General features: G+C 41.0%; 1 protein-coding gene across 2 annotated transcripts; it reads left to right on the top strand.

Moving 5' to 3' along the window:
- Positions 1-1,998: 1,998 nt before the first annotated feature.
- hif1al (hypoxia inducible factor 1 subunit alpha, like) lies at positions 1,999-16,400 on the top strand. 2 transcript variants are annotated; one of them, XM_038305271.1, is made up of 15 exons: positions 1,999-2,155; positions 9,447-9,637; positions 9,976-10,121; positions 10,283-10,367; positions 10,457-10,572; positions 11,071-11,255; positions 11,344-11,450; positions 12,041-12,188; positions 12,294-12,550; positions 12,629-12,783; positions 12,862-12,957; positions 13,049-13,212; positions 13,811-13,922; positions 14,125-14,239; positions 14,936-16,400. In XM_038305271.1, the coding sequence occupies exons 1-15, from the start codon at positions 2,121-2,123 to the stop codon at positions 15,001-15,003; spliced, it is 1,980 nt and encodes a 659-aa protein (XP_038161199.1). In that variant the 5' UTR covers positions 1,999-2,120; the 3' UTR covers positions 15,004-16,400. The 2 variants fall into 2 exon arrangements, with proteins under 2 accessions (XP_038161199.1, XP_038161198.1); XM_038305270.1 differs by having other exon boundaries at positions 9,973-10,121.
- The last annotated feature ends 5,094 nt before the right edge of the window (positions 16,401-21,494 follow it).

Below are 21,494 nucleotides of genomic sequence, written 5' to 3'. Positions count from 1 at the left end.
TCAGAAAACCTCAACCCTCATCAGCAGATTCAATGTGTGCATGTTTTTCTTCTGAGGTAAGTGATTGAGTCAAGACTTACAAATATGCAGCTATGTAGACTGATGGAGGGATTTTACGTGGACTCAACTGAATCACCTGTGTTGGTGAGAATTACAGGAATGAAGATAGTTAATTGTTTAGAATTAATAAAATGTAAAGTGCTTTTTTATTAGGTATTTATTTTTTTGAAAAATTAAAGCTTTAACCAGTAAAACATTTAACACCTTATATCTACACCGGCTCAATACTCACAAAAAAGGTTGACCCTTATCTATGACCGGTGTTGGCCAGTAGGGGGCGGCATTATCTACTGTAGGGAAACAGCCATCTAACGTTATGACCAATTTTAAAAAGACATGACCATTAATAAAACTGTTTATATCAAATAGAATATATAAAAATGCAGGTTATATTTCAATGGAAATGATAATGTCATAAAGCACTCAATAAAAAAACTTGTTTAGAGTCTATTGCTGTTGTCATATATCTTGTACAAGACATTATCCTGTCCAAGGATGACAGAAATCGCATTTACATAGATTTCTTTATAACTATTAAACATTACGATTTAATTAATTGGAATCACTAGGAGCTTATACGAGCTAAATGTATATGATATATATAGTATCATATAAGTAAAGTAAGTATAATGCATTCGTTTTTATTTAAACAAAATGTTTTTCAATCTCATTTTTTGTTTTTTATGCTCATAACTGCCCCAAACTTTCCGATTGTAGCTGTGCTGCCTTTTTGCCTTCGCGAGTTTTTCTGGCTCAAAATGGTGTCAGCCATTTTACATGTTTACAATTTTTCCTATCCTATGTAAGATAACAATCTTGATCTGCTGATACAAATGTGGTTATATGCGTCCAGTAAATGACTATCTCTAGGAAGTCGATTAGTTTCATTTTGGGTTTTTTAGAGGGGTCATACTTCTTACTTCTTCAAAGTCAACCACAGGAGACGGAAACAGAAGAAAATGACCGATCAATTTCAGCTGTTATTTTGAAAATATGGTAGTTTTGACATTTTTTTTATCTACTCGTGCAATGAAAAGAAAAACAATTCCTTGCCTCTTATATGTGCAGAAATGTGTTTGCATATACGAAATGGCCTACAGTTACCTTTATCAAAAGGGGGGCGTGACGTAGTGCGGGTGCGTCATAGCAGCCTCAAAAGAGTCAAGCTAGAAATGAGCAGCACGCGAAATCTGGGGAGCAAATGAAAAACAAAAGCCTTCATCAAAGGTGACCTACTTTCCAGGTGCCTTCAATGTCACTGGGAAATCTAGGATTCTCAATTCCCCATAAAACTATTCCAAGTCAGAGTTGTAGAAATAAGTAGGATATGTTATCCAAAAAGGCTGCGTTTTAGGTGAATGGTTTTGCAATGGTCACAGCAATCGATTTTATCTTAGTAATTTGGATTTCCATCCAGTTAGAAAAACAGCAACAGTTAATTACCATGTTAGCGTGGCATCAGAATTAAAAGAACGCACGGAAATAGCACGTTTTATCGATACTATATTAGTCTGAACGGTTCGCACAACCACGAGGTTGGAGTAACGACATTTAGCAGTTAAAATTTCGAGGTAACGCGAATGCCTCGTGTGAGTTTAAGTGCAGTACTTTTCAGTCTGAATCCTGAGGAAAGAAAGTCAGAATTGTGCGATTAAAGTATGAATTCTGACTTTTTCTTAGAATTCTGACTTTTTTCTCATATTATACTGTAATATAATTTAAAAATCAGTTCACTTTTTGTATTTTTTCAGTGGCCCTAATCCTCTTCGTAACTATACGTTGGTTTGGGCTTTTTTGTGTTTAATGCACAGTTAAACTATTACACATATTGTAAAACTGGCCCAACGGAGTACCGTAGATATTAACGTATTGTTGTATAGCTTTTATTCGAAGCGGCGCCCTGACTCTGTGCAGATTTTATTGTGAAAGGTCTAGCGGAAGTATCAGCCTTGGCCATCATTTGGCTCCGCGCGCAGTGATATCAGCTCATTCGTTGTTTTGCTTCGCTGAAGTCAACGTCGATAGAAAACACAGCCTTCGTTTTGGTCTTCTGATGAAACATGGAGAAGGAGGACGGGGTCCCGGCGGTTAAACGGTGAGATTGTTCACTAATTTAAATGAAATGTACGCGTTTAAACGGGTCAGTGGGAGAATTAGCTCGAAACGTCCGCGACGACCCGGGGCCACGAAAGCAGCAGGAACAACGACTGCTGCTTCCTGCTGGATTCTAATTAAATGAAGCAATTCCGCTGCTGAGGTTTTCTTTTGCTATTTCCATCTTTTAACTGCACGGTTTACACTGTTAAAAGTCGTATTTCTAATATTAAATGATAGGGGGTCATATATGGGTGGGCTCTGCTTGCCGTTTCTGCGCCATTGTTTACACCACAGGCAGATTGGAGGCTTTCTGCGTGGATCCACTTTTAATTCCTGTTTTTGCTCTGAGCGGAGGCGTGGGCTGAATGTTTGCTCATCTGCTGCTTATTTACAACATATCCGGTTAAGTAGTTCCTTTTTTTTCTTTGATCTCATTCAAAGGAAAGGTGTCAATATTAATAATGCAAAGTTAATTTTGATTTACATGGAAAAATGGCGCTGTGAAGTCATGCCTGGTCTCTGTGCTTGATCCATCATTGTTGTTTTAAGCTGATTTCATTTCTCATGTTTGCCTTAAAGTTTGTTTTTGTGTCCCTCCTCCTGCTGAAAGAAGCTGACCCGATGGCAATCCTCCATTATTCAGTAAACACACCTCACCCACATGGCCACAAACCAGATTATATTGTCAGTCAGGCTATGGACGCCTCCAACTGGAGGCCATGAACACACACAGACATTCAAATCAACAGTTTCATTGAGCAATAACAGATAATGGCCACAGTTTGTTCTCTGATCCAGGACAGGGTGTTCTCTATAACTCCTCCCTGGTGCCAAGTTTTTTCCTCTACTTCTTCCTTTTGTTAGTCGGATATGGACTTTAGGGGTCTGAATGTTTCCAACTCGCTTCCTGTTGTTTTTCACTCATTTTAAAAATGTTCAGATCACTTTTGGTTTGATATATTTGCAGCAGAACTGCACTTTTCTTCTGTTTCCTTTGCTTTGTCTTCAGGATCCAGTCAGTGTTTTGCTTTTAACGCTGACATCCATGAGGGTTGTTAGTCAGAATAATAATAATGCTGTTCCACCCACAGTCATGCTTGCTACCTTAACAGAGGGGAGGGGTAGTCTGTGTGCAAAGCAAAGGTGTTTTTTTTTTTTTTTTGGATTTTGAGGTCCAAGTTCTTCCTATATTAGAATCATTTTTGGTTCCAGTTGGTTTTTCTTCACTTTAATTCCAAAAAATAAAAAACAATCCAGTGGACTTGGCTTCCGAGTTTGAAGACGTTTCGCTTTTTAAATTCAAAATGTCAGGAATAGCATTGAGTTTGAGACATTCAAACTATTCCTGACATTTTGAATTGAAAAAGCTTCCTGGATGGGAAGCGAAACGTCTTCAAACTCGGAAACAAAGTCCACTGGGTTGTTTTTAATTTTTTTTGGAATGACCTGGACGACTGAGAACCTTCACCAGCATATTCCTCACTTTAAGAGTCAAAAACCGAACTAAATGAGACAGTAAACTCTTGATTGCTGTTGTAACATCCACTTTTTGAGGAGGATGTCCAAATTTGACATTTTAACCTTCCTGAATTCAGATTTCTAAGCAGATCAATTAGAACTACAGATTAGCTCCAGTCCCACATGGCCCATCATCTAGCCTCCATTCCATCGGCTTAAGGACTCGGATGATTGAATTACTTGCTCAGTATGCTACCTTCCTTTACAGGTGGATTGAAGCAGTACTTTATCTTATTTCTGCAGGAAAGCAGCTCTTGGTTATAGCATGTCTGCTGTGTGGAAATTGTTGATAGTTACAAACTTCTTTTTCACATAAATACAGAGAACAGTAAGTAATCCTGTTGCCTCTACTGCAAAGATCAGTTTGGATTTGTTCTTCTGTTTATTGTGATCATGGTGGATGGTCTTAGAAGTTTTGTTTTACACGAGTAGTGAAAGCCCCCCGACCCCTCCCTCCTCTCCATTAGTCATAATCATATGATTTGTAACTACAAGCTCTGTGAAACATGATTTTGTTTTGGGTCATTTCACTAAATTACAGTGAAGACTTAAAAGAGAGTCTGACTTAGAGCTGACTGGGTAAATAGGTGTTAAGTAGGGGACTCAGCTTTGTTGTGCTGCATTTTACAGCCTTTTTTGTGAATTTTATGGTGGCTTGTTGGTGTCTCGGTCAGTGAGCTTGTAAAAGGCTGAGGTTTGTCTCTGCAGCCATATCTGGAGGAACGACCAAAGAAAAAGGCCATTATTCACAATGAAGTTTGATTTTAGTTCCAGGAAGTCAAACTTTTAGCTGTAAAATGTATACATTTTATGTTTTAAAGTCCTTTATTCTATTAAAAAAGAAAACAGCCGTTTTCATGCCAGGTTGTTAGGTGATATCAACAAATTAGAACCTGGCCTTATACTTTCACTTTTTTGTCACCATTTGACGTAAATCTCCTGCTTATCGACAGGACTTTCAGTAAAAGTGTTTGGGCGCTTTGTGAGGAATGCTGTCGCGGATCGCTGAAGGGCCGGTGGATGCTTTCAGATCTGAGAGAGAAACGTTTTGGAATAGAAAACTCCTCAGGAATCCAGATCTTTGTTCGACAGCCTAGCAGTTGTGAAACTTTCCTGCGACGACGCAGCAGCAGGTCGGACATTTCAGGAACTTCTGTGTCTGATGTGTGGGACGACTGCATGTTCTGTTGCTGTGAATGTTGAACCATGAGCCGTTCTAGTGTCTGCGTTCAAAGTCCGTTTAAAGGCTGGAAGCTAGGCCCCTTCTAGTTTAAAGTCCCCTCAGACATGACTGGTTCTAGTTGCTTTGCATAAATTATCCCAAAAAGCTCTAATGTGTCTGAATTAATACGTTTGACTTCAGTTTAATCAAAATGAAAAGCGTTGCTGTTTTTCTCTTTGCCTCTCAGTCCTCTGTCAACCCCCTGAGTTCTTGCGGTGACCTCTGGGAGTGGCTCTGAAAGCAAAAACACATTCCTCTTTCAGACTCTGAAGCTTCCTCCATTTAAATAATCTGCTGAGCCGCTGCTGTGTGGAGCTTTTATGAAGCTCATTCCTCCAAACTCTGAGGCCTGGTGAGGATTCAGGACAGCTGTGGGAGTGGGCATGACTTGGCAAGCAGAAGCGTGTCCCCGGGGCGGCCTTTTTGTTTTTAGTTTGTTTGGCCTGTGATCTAGCTCTTATCTGCCTCCGTGTTGTAATGAAACGTGATCAAACTGAAATATGTCCCGAGCTGCAGTGTTTGTTTACGCGGCACGTTTCTGTTCTTTAAAAAGCACGCCAACACTTCCTGTTCTCGGTACACGGAGTACTTCTGTTTGGGCCCAGACAAAACAGAAAGGCGGAGGCGGGACTGATTCCTCTGCTGTAAACTGGTTAAACTGTAAACGTAGAAACAGAACAGGGAAGTTTTGCCTGTATGATTGGAAGCTGTAACTATGATAAATCATTGTTGATCCAGGTTAAAATCTAAACCTTCGGCACGATGATGCTGCTGAGCCTGCAGTAGATTAGCTTTGTGTTTTATAGACCCTATCAGAAAAGTTTAAATTCTTTTAGATTAAGTTCTTATTTGTTTTGGCAAATAATGTATGTATTTAGGCATTGAGCTTGACCAGATCATGTACGCTTTGGTCAGAGCCATTCTGCATGTTTAGCTTGGTTGTACAGCTTTAGGTTGAACCACCAGCCCAACCTCTAACTTTCTACCATTTATCTGATCCTGTTAAGGACACGCCTTCCCTCAGCATGACTCTGCCATCACCATGTTTTTCTGTTTAGAGTGATGTGCAGTTTTTACCTCTCCTGTCACCTAGTTGATGCAAACAAGTTGAGATGTTCGCTGCGTGTTTGTCATCTCCCCTCCATAGCTCATGTTGACTCTGCAAACAGGACGTTTTTTTGGGGTTTTAGCCTTCAGGCTTCTCTTCATGTTCAGATACATGGACCAGAGGTTAAACCCAACGCATTCTACAGTCTTCCCAATGCTGTTTAGAGAGAGTCTAAAAAACAGCCCTTAGCATGAGGATGAATGGATGTAAATCGACGTAATACTGATGAGTCAGCATGTCTGGACTGATCTGAGTTTTGTTTTGGGATGTTCTGACATATTTCAAGTGGATTAGCTGCAACAAAATGTGGGTGTGTCTGCAGCCTTCTGGTTCCTGAAGCCATTCCTCCAGAGGTTTCATTAGACTGTAATCAGCTCCAGGTATTTGACACCTGACCCGTCTCTGAGGTCATATGTGCCGTTGAAACACGCAGTACGCATGCAGGTCATCAGGTTTTCTGAGTTCAGCATGCCTGCCGTGTTTCTTCCTTTTTAAAGTAAAGAGGCGAGGAGGCTCTCTGCGGTGAAATGGAAGGGGAGCAGGAGGAGGGCTGCAACTCCAACTCTCACACACATCCCTCCTCCCCCCTGCGGGAACTTTCACAACGTCCCTGCTTCACGTGAGCACGTGTTGGCTTCATGAACCTTCAGGCACACGCCTGTGAACGGATCTGTCGACGTCAGAAGATGGAGCCTCGTCCAAACCGAGGAGAGGGAGTCGGGAGTTCTGCTGCAGCAATCTCCTGTTGGCTCTGAAGCCTGATGGATCCAATTTGACTGATTGGTAAACAACAGTGAAACCTGCTGCAGCCTGATGACATCATTGAAAACTCCCTGTTATTTTTTTCCTTTTTCTTTTGAATGCATCAGGCTGTTTATTTCAAAATCTCACCACCAGAAATCCTCCTTTAGTTTTCCTTCTTCCACCTTCCTTCCTCTGAGAGAAAGATTAAGGTCTCCAGAACAGAGTCTGATCTGGTCCAGAGAGGCGACTGAAAGCAGGCCCAGTTCCTGAGTCATTTTTTTAAATGTTTTTTCCCCTTACAACCTGGGAGTGTCTCTGATTTCTTCCTGATCTGGTTCTGATCCTAAACATGGACCCAGGGTTGTGGAGTCTGCAGGGTTTACCACTCGTCCTCCCCCTGTGGAAGCTCAGAGAGGCTGTTCAGAAGTCGGGTTGCTGCAGCGTTCTGTTTATGCCTGAACTCAACCAGAGGAGGAGGAGGAAGAGAAGGAGGAGGAGGAGAAGGAGGGCTTCAGGCTGAGCTTCATGTCACAAGTTACAGATCCTGCTGGTATTTTTCCACTGAGCTGAACAAAAGAATGTTTTGCTTTTTTGGATTGTAAAGTGAGTGTTTGGGTGGAAAAACTAGGCCTCAGATTTTACTCAGATTAGCTCAGACTGCCAGATTAACAATTTTTACCAATATCAGGATCTTCTTATAATTCATGACCAAATCAAATTTGGATCCAATCAAATCAACCGGTTGGTCTGGAAGGTTTTTACCGCATTTTTGCATTTAGAGACAAACAGAAATGATTCAGATCAAAGATGGATCCATCAGGTTTTTACGACCCAGAAATCAAGATCCCATCTGCTGATTTGGATTTAAAATTGTTTTTAACTATTATGGCAACAAATTACAAACACATTTTCAGTCCATTTCTTCCAATCCTAAAAAGAAAAAAAACAAGAATTAACCAGAAAAGGACAAGAAACTTGCTGCTGGCTCATAAATAGAAGCCGGTTTGGACCAATCTGAAAAGAATAATAGATAATTTAATTAATAGAGCAAGATATATTTCCTTAATCAGACTGGAGCTGAACTTGCATTGAAGAACTTGGTTTCAGAGACAAAATAAAGAAGTTTGTTTCATTTTAATAACACTGAAAAATTTGGGTTTTTATCTTTGCTTTCATAACTACCCTCAGTCTTTAAAGTTACATCAGCCATCCAATCCGGTCTGATCCGGTCCAGTCCTGCAGGAGAACCAACCTTTATAACTATGGAAAATTTTAGAGAATATTTTATTATTGTTTTTTTTTAAACAGGATAGAATAAATGCATCAAGTTGCAAATAATAAAATTGACATTAAGTTATGAAATTAATTAACTATTAAAAACAGGAAATTAATTTAAATAATACATATTATTGTAAAAAAAAATATTTAAGTCAAAATAAAGAAGTAAAAAATGCGAAATACATTTTTTAACTCACAGTAGTTCTTGTTTAATAATAGCTAGTCCTCTTAGCTTAGCATTAATTCAGGACAGAGATTATTTTGTAGCTAGAACAGAATATTGTAGAAATAACCTTCATTGTCACTCAATGTGTAAAAAAGTGTAACATTTATGGAAACCTGCAGATACATATAAAATAATCTTAATAAAAAATAATCTAAAATCTGTAAACAAACCTAAGGTTTAAGGAATAACATGCTTAGCCTTTTTTAGATGCAATCAGCATCATTAAAGAGTTTTAAGAAATGTGCAAAACCTGTTTGCTTATTTCCATATAAATAAAAAATAACAGGAATTTGTTCAAGAAAATGTGATGATCTGAGTCCTCAGAGTGGGTCAGATTACCCTGAGTGGGCTCCTCTTGTCAGTTTAATCTAAAAATGGCTGTCAGATTAGTATAATGGATGTTATTATGCTTTAAGCCGCCCATCCCCCAGACCAGTGCCGAGCTCAAGCTTCAAGGAGAAACTCATTGAATACAAAATCAGAGGGAAACACGACTACATCCACATTCAGCTGAGGGTTTCTGAGACCAGCTGCTTTTCTTCAAAGTGAGATTAATTATTACGATCCACGTTTATTGGCTGTGAGTCTGTGGGGACTGTTGTTGTGGCCCTATACCTGGATGTTGGGCCTGAGCTGAAAGCTGATCTGTGTCTGTAAATAACTACAGTCAGATCTACGGCGCTGCTTCACATGGCGTTCTGCTCTGCTCAATCTCTCTGAAGACATGTCTAAAGTGGTGTCCCGTGTCCTCGTTGTTTTTCTTAGGCGTGAGACACAGTGAGCCTGTTTTTATTGCTCCGATTACGTTCTGCTCTTGCTGGCTGATGGGAACGGAGGCCAGAAGTGTGCAGCTCGATCTGGGTCAAAGGGAAGCATGAAGGGAGCGGGGAGGGTTGAACTATCCCAGCAGCTGAGATAGAAAAGGTTTTCTTCTCTGCCCAGTTTCAGACGTTTGGTCTCCGTTCTGGTCTTTTATCTTTGACCCAGTTCTGTTTAACGAGTCCTGATCACAGAACATAATGCCTTAGGGATTTTACGATCCCAGCAACAAGAGAACTCTCTGACTGTACCGTCAAAATATGGTGGATATGTTCGAAAGCACTTTTTTTTTTTTTCAGCCTCAAAATCATCAATTTCATCTTTACTGTTTTTGTTTCATCCCACCCCTCCCGCTTCTCCTCTCCCTCCTGCAGGAGCAGCTCGGAGCAGAGGAAGCTCCGCTCTCGTGACGCCGCCAGATGTCGGCGCAGTCAGGAAACCGAGGTGTTCTACGAGCTCGCCCGCACCCTGCCGCTGCCGCGCCGAGTCTGCACTCACCTGGACAAAGCCGGCATCATGAGGGTCACCCTCAGCTTCCTGCGGATGCAGCAGCTCCTGCGACCTGGTGAGGCAGTGTGACGCTTCTAAAATGACGTAACACTAACCTCAAATGTGGAAAAACTCATAACTTTGGATAAGCCAAAAAGGAATCCACAGAACAAGCCCATATCCTCACTCCTTCGCCTCCATGCAGCAGCATTCATGTCAATAAAAGGCCGTCTTTAACCTCTACCTGAGGTCCAGTTAACATTAGGGTTTTATAACTGCTGTTCTATCAAGCAAGCTCAGTTCCACCACATTTCATGTCCTTGTTGATGTCTGATACTTCAGGTCTTTAATCTTTTTTTTGTGGTATAAAATGTACCAGATTCATCAGAAGGTTTTTTGTTGTTCCATCAGAAGAAAGCGAAAAAGAGGAGGAGACAGATGAAGATCCGATGGACGCCTTCTTTCCTCAGGCGCTGGCCGGCTTCATCATGGTGATGACCGAGGAGGGGGACATGGTCTTTCTGACGGAAAACGTCAACAAGCACATCGGCATCACTCAGGTATGAGAGGTTCTATAACGGGATCAGGGTCATAGGGGAAGAAACGGGGAAGCCTACCTGTGATTGGCTCGGTTTTAACCGTTTAATTCACCTCCAACAGCTCAAATGTTTTTAAGGGGAAAGTTGATGTTCAGTGTTTTTCTGTTACTGTTCATACACAGCTGGAGCTGCTGGGTCAGAGCATTTACGACTTTGTTCATCCCTGCGACCAGGAGGAGCTCCGGGACCTCCTGACTCCCCGTCCAGGTCAGGCCCGCCGTTAAATTCAAGGCTTTCTCTCCGTTTGGATCTGATTTCTATTTTTGAAATGCTGACACTCGCCTTAACACCCTCAGGTCTGAGTAAGAAACTGATGGCAGAACAACCGAGCGAGAGAAACTTCTTCCTGCGAATGAAGAGCACCCTGACCAGCAGGGGGCGTACTGTCAACATCAAATCTGCCACCTGGAAGGTAAAGCTAAAAATGTTTCCAAACCGCTTCATTAAGGTTGAAGTTAGGGTGGAAACAGTTTCTCCTCACTGCTTGGGGGTAAAGCTAAATTTATACCACATATGTGGGGCTGAAGTCCAGCATGAAATTGATACAAGTCGGTAATTGCTTGTCTGGAGTGGAGCCAGAGTCCCCCTACGTTCCTGTCCGTCAACACGTCCTCAGACACTCAGAACACGTCCTGCTGGACTCAGCAGAGGAGCGGATCCGTCTCCCTTTCAGTTCAGACAGGTTTCAGCAGGACTCTCTGACCTTATGAGAAAGGATCCGAGCTGGTTGGAGGAGAACATTGGTGGATATTTGATAGTATAGCATTTAATAAAAGCCCATTGATTAAATTATTTAACCCATATTTTGTTGACTTTCAGCATTTTTTTTAAAGCACACATGTTCTATTGAATTCTTTGCTTGAACTGAAGGAAGCCACCAAAGCGTGACGTCTTTTCTGTTCCTCTTCAGGTCCTCCACTGCACAGGCCACATCCGTCCATTCGGCGGCAGCTCAACATCGCCCCCTACAGCCAGAGTGATGACGCTGCTGTGCGAGCCCATCCCGCACCCGTCCAGCGTGGAGTTCCCTCTGGACACCTGTACCTTCCTCACTCGTCACACCATGGACCTGCGTTTCACTCACTGCGAGGGCAGGTGGGAAAACTCCTCCTTCACTCCTCCTGGATAGGAAATGAAAACAACTAGAAACCCTGTTTTTATTCGCCTCCATGTGTGTTTTTAGGGTCACACAGTTAGTGGGATACAATCCTGAGGACCTGATTGGACGCTCAGCTTACGAGTTTTATCACGCACTCGACTGCGATCGCATCAAGAAGAGCCTGCACACCTGTGAGTAAACGGTCCTAGAAAAATAAAAAAACATTTTAAAGCAACATAAAAATCTATTCAAGTTGTCAAAGGAAAATATTAGAAATACATTTCATAGAAGATTATAAAACTAGAAAGAGAAAACGATGCATTTCAACTGCTGCAAAAATAATCAAATGAAATTCTTAAAGATGATCCAAAATGTTGATACAAAAAATGGTAAACGGGATTAAGATAAATTAGTAAATAAAATTAAAAAAGAATAAATAAAAGATAAGACTAACTATTAAATTAAAGATATAAAAGAACATCTTGAAATATTTTTTGTTTGTCAGTTTTGATAAATGTTAATAATTCAGAGAGATCAACTATTGGTTGTATAAAAATGAACTTGATGGGAGGATTTCCAACCTTCACAGCTTGTTTTTATTGTTATAAATAAAAATCTTAAGAAAACAAAGGTATTAATTAATCTACATTACAGCCCTTAAATTTAAGCTGACATGACCCAATACATCTGCCTTTTTCCAATTAGAAAAATTAACTTTTGCAACATTTGAAGGATGTAAAGGTGAACATCTACCTTCCTCTCCCTTTGCTCTCTGCTCCAGTGCTCTCTAAAGGTCAGGTGAACACCAGCCGCTACCGTTTCCTGGCCAACAATGGTGGCTTTGTGTGGGCGGAGACTCAGGCGACCGTCCTCTACAACAACAAAACATCGCAGCCCGAAGCCATCGTCTGCCTCAACTTCATCCTCAGGTGCTTGGAGTGACAGAGCTCTTCTTTTCAGAGCTTTTAGAGGAGCAGGTCGGGAAAGAGGGAGAAGAAGCAGCTGCTCCTCTGACCCCCTGTGTCTGATTGCAGTGCTGTGGAGCAGCCAGATGTGGTTTTCTCCATGGAGCAGACCCGCGGCAGCCTCCTAATGAATACCGAACCGCTCTCCCCAGAGCACTCTGCAGAGGACAGCGGGATATCGGACACCTGCGAGTCGGACACGGAGCCCAGCGGAGAGAGGGACCCCAGCAGCCTGGGGAGGCTCTTCCTGAAGCTGAAGGAGAAGCCGGAGGAGCTGCTGCAGCTGGAGAACGAGGCAGGAGATGCCGTGGTGCCGCTGACTGGAGGTGAGTCCGGTGTTCAGAGAATGGAGTCGGATTGGTGCGATCGGCTCTTTTAAACGCAGCTCATTTTGTCTCCCTCAGGTTTGGTGGAGCTGTCGTTCGCCAGTCCTCCGGGTCCAAACCTGGTTCCGGAGCATCCTAAAGACCTGTGCAGCCCTCAGCTGAGGCAGCTGCTGTCCCCCATTTTTGATGGTCTGAACCCATCCTCATCTCCGCCCTCTTCTGAACCGGACCTGGTAAGCCAACCGCTTGCTTAAATAATTTCCAGCTGCTGGAGGCTTCTGGTTTAATAACTGGGCTCCGCTTGGTCTCAGAGTCCCTGTGAGGAGGAGGTGATGGACACCAGCGAGGTGGAAAAGTTCTTCACCACCTGCCCGGAGGAAACTCAGAAGAAGAAACAAGCTATAGAGGTGGGGAGCAGTAAACAGATCAGACCAAAGTTCAGGGTTACTTTTATCTGATCCTGGTTTTTAACTCACACTTACTTCCATCTCTTCTCAGGACATCGAAGGGAAGGAGCTGGAGATGTACGCGCCTTACATCTCCATGGACGACGACTTCCAGCTGACCTTCCTCAGCGATTTACCCGATAAAGCCGACCAATCCTCTTCGCTGTTGTTTGAAGGCTCCAATGGGCTTCCTGCTGTGACCGTTAGCAGGAAGAGGTGAGTAGGATCTCCTCCCATCAGAGCAGTAACAGGAACCCCGGGGATGTGGCTACGACCAGAGAACTTTATGGTTTAAAATACCAAGGAGGAAACTTTTTAACTGATAATTTCCTTCATGGAGATTTTTTACTCTAAAAACAAATTTTTAATGTTTTAAAGAACAATTTAATGTCTGTCCTGAAGAGGGCGCCAGAGGAAAAGGTTTCCCCCTCGAACGCTGTCGCTGAAGTCAGATCAGAATAACAACCTGAAGACTGAATCTGGATGAAATAAAACCACAGGTTGTGTTTTCTAAATGTCACAAGCGGTTAAAAGTTTTTTTTTTTTATAATCCGATTCTCCTCCTTATATCTGCGTTTATCAGAGGGAAGGTCTGCATGGCTTTTGGAACAGAGATGGGCTCAGTATCACAGATCCCCTTTTAACTATAACAAATATTTGACTCGATAATAGAGAAGAGTTAAATGAAACAGATAAATATAGAGATTGGAAATAAGTAATAAAATGGTCAGAGTTTCAGTGAAGAAAACTTTCCAGCTTTAGTGTAACTTTTTTTCTGTTTAGAGTTTGACCGTTTTGTCCGTCTCTCGTTCAGGTCTCACGACTTGGACAAGGAGACGCCGCCTCAGCTGAGGATCCAAGACAAGAGACAGAAACAAGATCTGCCCTCCATAGAAGAGGAGCTTCTCCTCAGCCACAGGCTGCTGGTGAGTCCAGGAGGATCTGCTTTACTAGAGCTACTAGCATACAGGAGCATTTAGGGGTCAGCAGATGAAGAGTACCTTTCATTTTTAATTTCTCCCTAATATTTAGATGAATTTAGATGAGGAAACTAACCTCACTCCTGGAAGGCTTAAAGTATTTGATTTGTTTAGATTTAGAATTAATTTTAAAAATGTTTTTTTTCAGGGTTCCCTGGAAGACACCGACCAGCCGGATCTGATTCTGGACTCCGGACGCAGTCAGCTGCTCACAGACAGGGACCCGGTTTTGGGAGGCGCGCCTGAGCTGTGTGACACCGCAGGTAGAGACAGAGCAGATTCTCAATTAAAGATCAAATTAACAGCTAGAAAAACTCTGAATGGACCAAAAACAAATGAGAAAACTCTTGGGTCTGACGCCCCCTGGTGGCCAGACACACACAAACAGCAAATTCCTTATTTGCATTTTTTTATTCTGAATTCCTCACTTCTTCTTTTCTTTTCTACATGTGGTTTAGTTAACTTTGATCACAATCAAAAGAGTCATGGGTACTTGTAAATTGCATTGGTACTTGTAGAGCATTAAAAACATTAAATTAGAATTATTCATTCCTGTATAAACCCTTTAATTACTAATTACCCATTTGGTAAAAGCTCCAAGTTAATTATTTTGGCGGCAGCTTAATTTTACCTTTAAAAATATAAAAATACTTCATTTATTTTGAGGTGGGTAAATATTTAGGCGTATCCTGCTTTTGTGAAGAGAATTGGGCCCCAAGCATTACAGTTCACCACTGTACCCGACAGCGGCCATGAAATTCATCCCAAATGTTTATCAGACTAAAGCACACACTTCAAATTCTCAGAGTTTAACTAAATCTATGTTTTTAAGAGATGAACTGATTAATTTCTTTATATCATTGCAATAAACATGGATGAAAACAGATTCAGCGTGAGATTAAAGCAGCATCAATCCTCTCCTCACCTGTTTTTGTTGTTTCCCTCTGCGTCTCCTGCAGCTCTGATGAGGGACATCTTCATTCCCCGTCCCGCCGACCTCTCGGCGCCACTCTCTCCGATGACCTGAAGCCTCTCCGGAGTCGGCTCGATCTCCGCCACCGAAGCAGGGGAGAGGTCAAAGCCGAGTCCGCCTGCAGACAACAACACAGCAACTTAAGCGCACAACATCAAAAACAAACCACAAATCTGAACGCACAAGATCCTCGCCTCGCACGTGCTGCTGACCATGCTGTAGGGGTGGAGCCGGCCTCGTTGCTTCTAGCGCGACCGGGGTCGCTCCAGAATGTTGGGTTATCTCGTCAGACTCGCTGTGAACCCGTCGCCACACATGGGTGATGAAATGTGAGAAAATCTGCCGGTTTCCTGGGAAACGCCAGGTGGTGCTAACTTCCTCCACCTGGGACGAAGGTTGAGCAGCGAGGGAACATGTATTTCTTAGTGCAGCTATATCAATTGTTTCATGTTTTTAATTGTTTCTGTTTTAAAAATGAAAATCTAAAAAAAAAAAAATCTCTAGTTTCATATGTGGAACATTTTCACAATAATTGCTTCTGGTTGTTTTCCTGATTACACCAAAAACCTTTAAGAAAAAAAGCGAATATCAGTGGCAATGCTGATCTCAGTGGCATCTTTTTATGACTTTTTATACTTTTATTTTTATTTTTAACAATGCATTAACTTTAGTTTGAGTTAAATGTGAAATCCAAACCCTGAGTTACCAGCCTCCTGTAAAAATCACTCTGGTGGCGTTTGTTTTGATTTTCCGGACGTGCCAGCAGAGCGGGGTTCATCCGACACTCCCTATAAGCTAATGCGAAGCGATCAATCACAGAATGGTTGTAGTAATTAACTCCCAGACTTCCCAGTGACTGAACCGCCTCCTCAGAGGAGCCCCAAACTGGAAAACTGCAGATTTGATCCAGTTTTTAAAGGAAACGATGTACTTTACTAATCCGCTTTACTGAAGCCATTATTAGCTAAGCAAAAAGTAGTGTTAGCATGTTTTTATGCTTGTTAGAAATGTGATTAAACACTAGTGTTTTCCTTTTTTTTTTTTTTTTTTTTTAAAGCTTGATTTGATGAATTGTAACAAATTATACCTCAAATCGCTGAACTGAATGTTGGCTTGTTTCTCAGTTGCAGTGTGTTTTAATGAACTAACGCCATAAAACCATGTGAAACATGTTTCAGCAGGTCGTTTCAGGAGTGCGCAACACAAACCAAACTCTGAATAAAAAAAAAAAACTGCCAGGTTGTTTCTTCCACAACTCTGTGCCTTCTCACCATGCAGTAAAAACCATCATTGATCTCATTTAGACTGTTACCTTCACCGCCAATTCTGCTCTGCACTTTCTCCCACATTTTGTTCTTTGCAGAGGGGAGAGGGTTAAATACTGTTTTCCTGTATCTTTACCGTTTATCCTGTATGTACTCTTGAAGTAAATAAAGCTGTTTAAAACAAAAGCTACTGTGTTTGGTTCTGTGTCTGCAGGAGCTGGTAGCTTGTAAAAATCTCTGGGCTCTAGGGTGAAAATTGCAGACCTGTTGTTGCAGAAGATCTCACATAATCTGAGTTAGAGGCTCAGGCAGAGCAGGGGTTAGTCTGCTGCTGACTGAATAGAACAGATCTTCTTCTCGAGTTCCTTTTTTTTATTTCAGAACAGGCAATATAAATCAGCTAACTAAACTGCATCTAATTAATGAGTTTAGATCTCACGATTCACCATGACAACGGAAAGAGGGAAGCCTGTATGCAAAGCAAGCGGGGAAGCAGCCAGAGGTGCTATCAAGTGGCTCTGACTTCTTGGTTGATAGAACTGAGGTGTTGTCGGACAACATTGAGTAGAGAGGCGATGCCAAAGCTGGAAAAATCTGAACTTAGCTGTTAAATTGTGTCCCCGCAACCAATCGGGGAATGGCTCTAGGTGTGAAGAAGGGTAAAGAAGTGAAGTCAAAGCAAATCTTTTCTCGGTTAAATGGAATATAGAGAAGAAAACAAATGGAGGAGCTTCATTTGGAACAAAAGGAATGTTCGGAAAGGGTTTTTAGCTGGCTTTAAAAAAAAAGTAAAAGCCGTTTAGAATGACTGTTCATCATCCTCCCTTACCTCCAGCTCAGACTGCGGTCTGTCGCTCCCCAAAATATCTGGTCATGCAGAGAGTGGGCTCTCTGCATGTATAGATTTACTGCCGGATCCTAACAATACTCAGTTGCAGAGAGCAATTCAGCAGCAGTCTGTGAAGATAAGTTTCACCTTTGCATTTACTGTCAAATTCCAAGAGCAAGACGTTGACAGGAAATGAACCTTAAGCATAAATTAAATCTGTGAGACTCTTATTAACTTCACCTGAACCAAAGAGACTTGAAGAATACGATTGTGTTACCTGTATGAATAAATTGAATACTTTTCCATTTGCAGCTTTTTTCTGTGTGAGTCTCTCCAGGTCAGTGGGGCCCGTATGGGGGCCCCAAAAGAAGAAAAAAAGGTCCTGCTATGTTTTTCAAATATAAAAAGAAAATCTAGCAATAAAATAAATAATCTTTGTGTTGTCCCTCATTTTTCAGCAGTAAACTTCAAAACAAAGCATGAATAAATTAGTTTATTTAAAATGAGTTGATCTTGTCACTGGAGCTACTGTGAGGCTTTTCTAATGTCATATACACTCACCGGCCAATTTATTAGGTACCCCATGCTAGTAACGGGTTGGACCCCCTTTTGCCTTCAGAACTGCCTCAATTCTTCGTGGCATAGATTCAACACGCTGCTGGAAGCATTCCTCAGGGAGTTTGGTCCATATTGACATGATGGCACCACACAGTTGCCGCAGATTTGTCAGCTGCACATCCATGATGCGAATCTCCCGTTCCACCACATCCCAAAGATGCTCTATTGGATTGAGATCTGGTGACTGTGGAGGCCATTTGAGTACAGTGAACTCATTGTCATGTTCAAGAAACCAGTCTGAGATGATTCCAGCTTTATGACATGGCGCATTATCCTGCTGAAAGTAGCCAACAGAAGTAGGGTACATTGTGGTCATAAAGGGATGGACATGGTCAGCAACAATACTCAGGTAGGCTGTGGCGTTGCAACGATGCTCAATTGGTACCAAGGGGCCCAAAGAGTGCCAAGAAAATATTCCCCACACCATGACACCACCACCACCAGCCTGAACCGTTGATACAAGGCAGGATGGATCCATGCTTTCATGTTGTAGACGCCAAATTCTGACCCTACCATCCGAATGTCGCAGCAGAAACGAGACTCATCAGACCAGGCAACGTTTTTCCAATCTTCTATTGTCCAATTTCGATGAGCTTGTGCAAATTGTAGCCTCAGTTTCCTGTTCTTAGCTGAAAGGAGTGGCACCCGGTGTGGTCTTCTGCTGCTGTAGCCCATCTGCCTCAAAGTTCGACGTACTGTGAGTTCAGAGATGCTCTTCTGCCCACCTTGGTTGTAATGGGTGGTTATTTGAGTCACTGTTGCCCTTCTATCAGCTCGAACCAGTCTGGCCATTCTCCTCTGACCTCTGGCATCAACAAGGCATTTCTGCCCACAGAACTGCCGCTCACTGGATGTTTTTTCTTTTTCGGACCATTCTCTGTAAACCCTAGAGATGGTTGTGCGTGAAAATCCCAGTAGATCAGCAGTTTCTGAAATACTCAGACCAGCCCTTCTGGCACCAACAATCATGCCACGTTCAAAGTCACTCAAATCACCTTTCTTCCCCATACTGATGCTCGGTTTGAACTGCAGGAGATTGTCTTGACCATGTCTACATGCCTAAATGCACTGAGTTGCTGCCATGTGATTGGCTGCTTAGAAATTAAGTGTTAACGAGCAGTTGGACAGGTGTACCTAATAAAGTGGCCGGTGAGTGTATATATACTTCATATATAATTATATATTATATTCATATATGTAAACATTTATATTTCACATGATAATAATTTTACATCCATTAGATTGTGTTTTTGATTATGAGTTCAGATTTGTTCAAATATTTTCATTACTGTAGTAAATAAATGCCAACACAAATAAATTAAAGTTATTCAATCAGACTTTTAACAAACCTTAATAGATTTTAATATAGAGTCTCCTGTTTATGTTGCTTTGTTATATATTGTCTCTGACTCTGAGTACATGTGCTGAAGAGATTGGGTCAAAATGTTTTAAAAAACTGTTAAATATTATGAAAAAAAAAGTGGTAACACCACTGACAAAAAAATCTGACAAAAAATCTGTTAATGTGGTCTTCAGATAAATTTAATTGAGCTTTTATTAAAAATGTGTTTCATAAAGTCATTGACTTATGTATTGTAGTTTAAATATTAGATTAAATGATAGAAAGATGAAAAAATAAGACTGCTTGTCCTTTCAAAAGTAGATTACACTAAACCAAACAAAGAAATAGATTTAGCATTTATATTTAACATTTGCCGATACATTCTGTCCGCTTTTTGTGTGCATTGACAGAAAGTGATTAATGAAGTGATTCCCAGAATATTAAATGAGTAGCAGGCCATCTACGCACAGCCAATATTACATTCTGTGCATGTGATATGAACATGAAAATGCACCCATGTGAATGTTATCTGATGCAGGTACGGATCTAGAAGGCGGACCAGGGCCACGCCAAGGTATTCAGTGGCCAGCCGTATGGCCACCCCAACCAGGTGATTTGTTCTTCCCATTGAAACATGCTTTCCAACCTCCAGAACAAGCAGTTCACTTATAAAACAGAGGGTGGCAGCAGTCCCATTCTCAGGTGGAAAGTTCTACCTTCATTTTCTTTTAAGTTGTTAGCATATAAAGAATAAACTGTCAACTAAATAAAATTGATAATTTTAATAATCATATAAAATGCTAAAGTTAAATATAACATAAACAGAATTAACTTTATTTTCAGAACTAGGTTTTGTGTTGTAAAAGAAAAGGGACCATTTTGTGTCTCTGCAGTCATCAAGTAGTCTTCTATAAAATCAGCCCATTCAATGTCTATCTTATGAATAAAAATTACCAGTATAGACAAAATACATGTATAGATATGTGTATAGATCTATTAGTGATGGATTTATGAAAATTTAATCTTTCTTTGTTGATTTATTTGGTCAATATGGATGTTTTGCTAGTTTATTTTCCTGTTGGTAAAGTTTGATTGGTGTAGGGCAGGGGTGACCAATTAAAACTCAGAATAAGGAAAATCATTAACCAGTAAAGGTCCGGAGACATTTTTAATTATAATCTGTTACTTTAAACAGCATTTAACACACTGGAAAAAATTGAAATCTATTTTTTCTTAAAATAAGTGCATTTTTTCGTGAAATTAGGAGGTAAGTGTTACACGTTTGCCAATGGAAAAAGACAATTTAAATTTAAAATAAGAAAAATTAATTGCATTGTCTTCTTTCAAGTGCATATTATCTAGTTACCTTATTTTAAGAGTAAAAATACTCATTCCATTTGCAGATCATCTTATTTACCTGCTCAGATTAACGGTAAATACACTTGATTTAAGACATTTGTACTTATTTCTAGATGGTTTTTGCAGTGCACTGAAATAAAATGCAAGGGTTTATGCATCCATGTTATACATTGACTTTTTTAATAATAATAAAAAAAATAGAAAAACTTTCCATTTTAAAATAAAAGTGTTATTAGAGTAGAGAACAAAAATCGTTCATTTTGGTATATAGAATATTTCCTGATTCACATATTTTATAAAAGGTTGGGTCCTGATTAGCCAGCAGGTGGGTCCGGACCGCGGTCTGTTAATCCGTGACCTCTGGTATAGACTGACCCTAAACTAGTCTTGGCACATAAATGTTTTCATTCTATATTTAGAGCATTTGTGCTCCAACCTCAGCAGGTTATTCCAGAAAATGACACATTTTCAACAGCTGAAAAGGTTTAATCCAAACAACCTGCTACTGAGCATAATTGTTTTCCAGAGAAGTTTGTTGTCGTAATTCTGGTCAGGGTAGCGGCTTCCAAGCTGAAACTAAAAAATCACGGATGCAGGAATTCACCTTCGCAGTCTGGATTGCCACTAACCCTGCCTTAAGAGGCCGGACCCAAGAAAGCCCTTAACACCACAAATGCTCCCTGGGTTCTGCAAGCTGCTCACTGCTCCCCAATGAAAAGGTTAAATAAGACAATTTTTACCCAAATGAAAAATTGTTATGAGAAAATAAAGCTAATTGAAATTAAATCTCCCCAGAAACAGATATCCCTGCAAAGAAAAAAAGACTAAAAACCCAGAGGCTCAATATAAACACCTCAGATAGCAAGGAGCATTTTGGTAACAGGGAAATTACTGAAAGGTGTAAAAAGTGTAATTTCTGTTAAAGGTTCAGCAGAACATATCTGGGATATTTGGTCATAAAGCTTCGCAAAATCTCTGGAGAAACTGAAGCACCTTATCCCAAAGGCAGCACAGCGGTGGAGGGGTGATGATTGGGGCTTGATCGGCTGCACCTACCAGCTTTTCTTTCTTTGGTTTCATCTTGCTTTTACAACTAACTTGTTTTTTTGTACATTTGAGGTTAGGCTGATTT

This window comes from Cyprinodon tularosa, unplaced genomic scaffold, assembly GCF_016077235.1.
Source record: "Cyprinodon tularosa strain WSP-4 unplaced genomic scaffold, ASM1607723v1 ctg554, whole genome shotgun sequence".
Lineage (NCBI taxonomy): Eukaryota > Metazoa > Chordata > Actinopteri > Cyprinodontiformes > Cyprinodontidae > Cyprinodon > Cyprinodon tularosa.
The sequence above is the reverse complement of the archived record's forward strand: the minus strand, read 5'-3'. Positions and strand labels throughout refer to the sequence as shown.

What these genes read in the sequence shown, in the direction of transcription:
- hif1al (XM_038305270.1), top strand. Translation starts at nt 2,121, where the DNA reads ATGGAGAAGGAGGACGGGGTCCCGGCGGTTAAACG. An exon ending in CAAGAAGAGCCTGCACACCT is followed by an intron (nt 11,451 to 12,040) that starts GTGAGTAAACGG and finishes TCTCTGCTCCAG; the next exon opens with TGCTCTCTAAAGGTCAGGTG. An exon ending in GTGACCGTTAGCAGGAAGAG is followed by an intron (nt 13,213 to 13,810) that starts GTGAGTAGGATC and finishes TCTCTCGTTCAG; the next exon opens with GTCTCACGACTTGGACAAGG.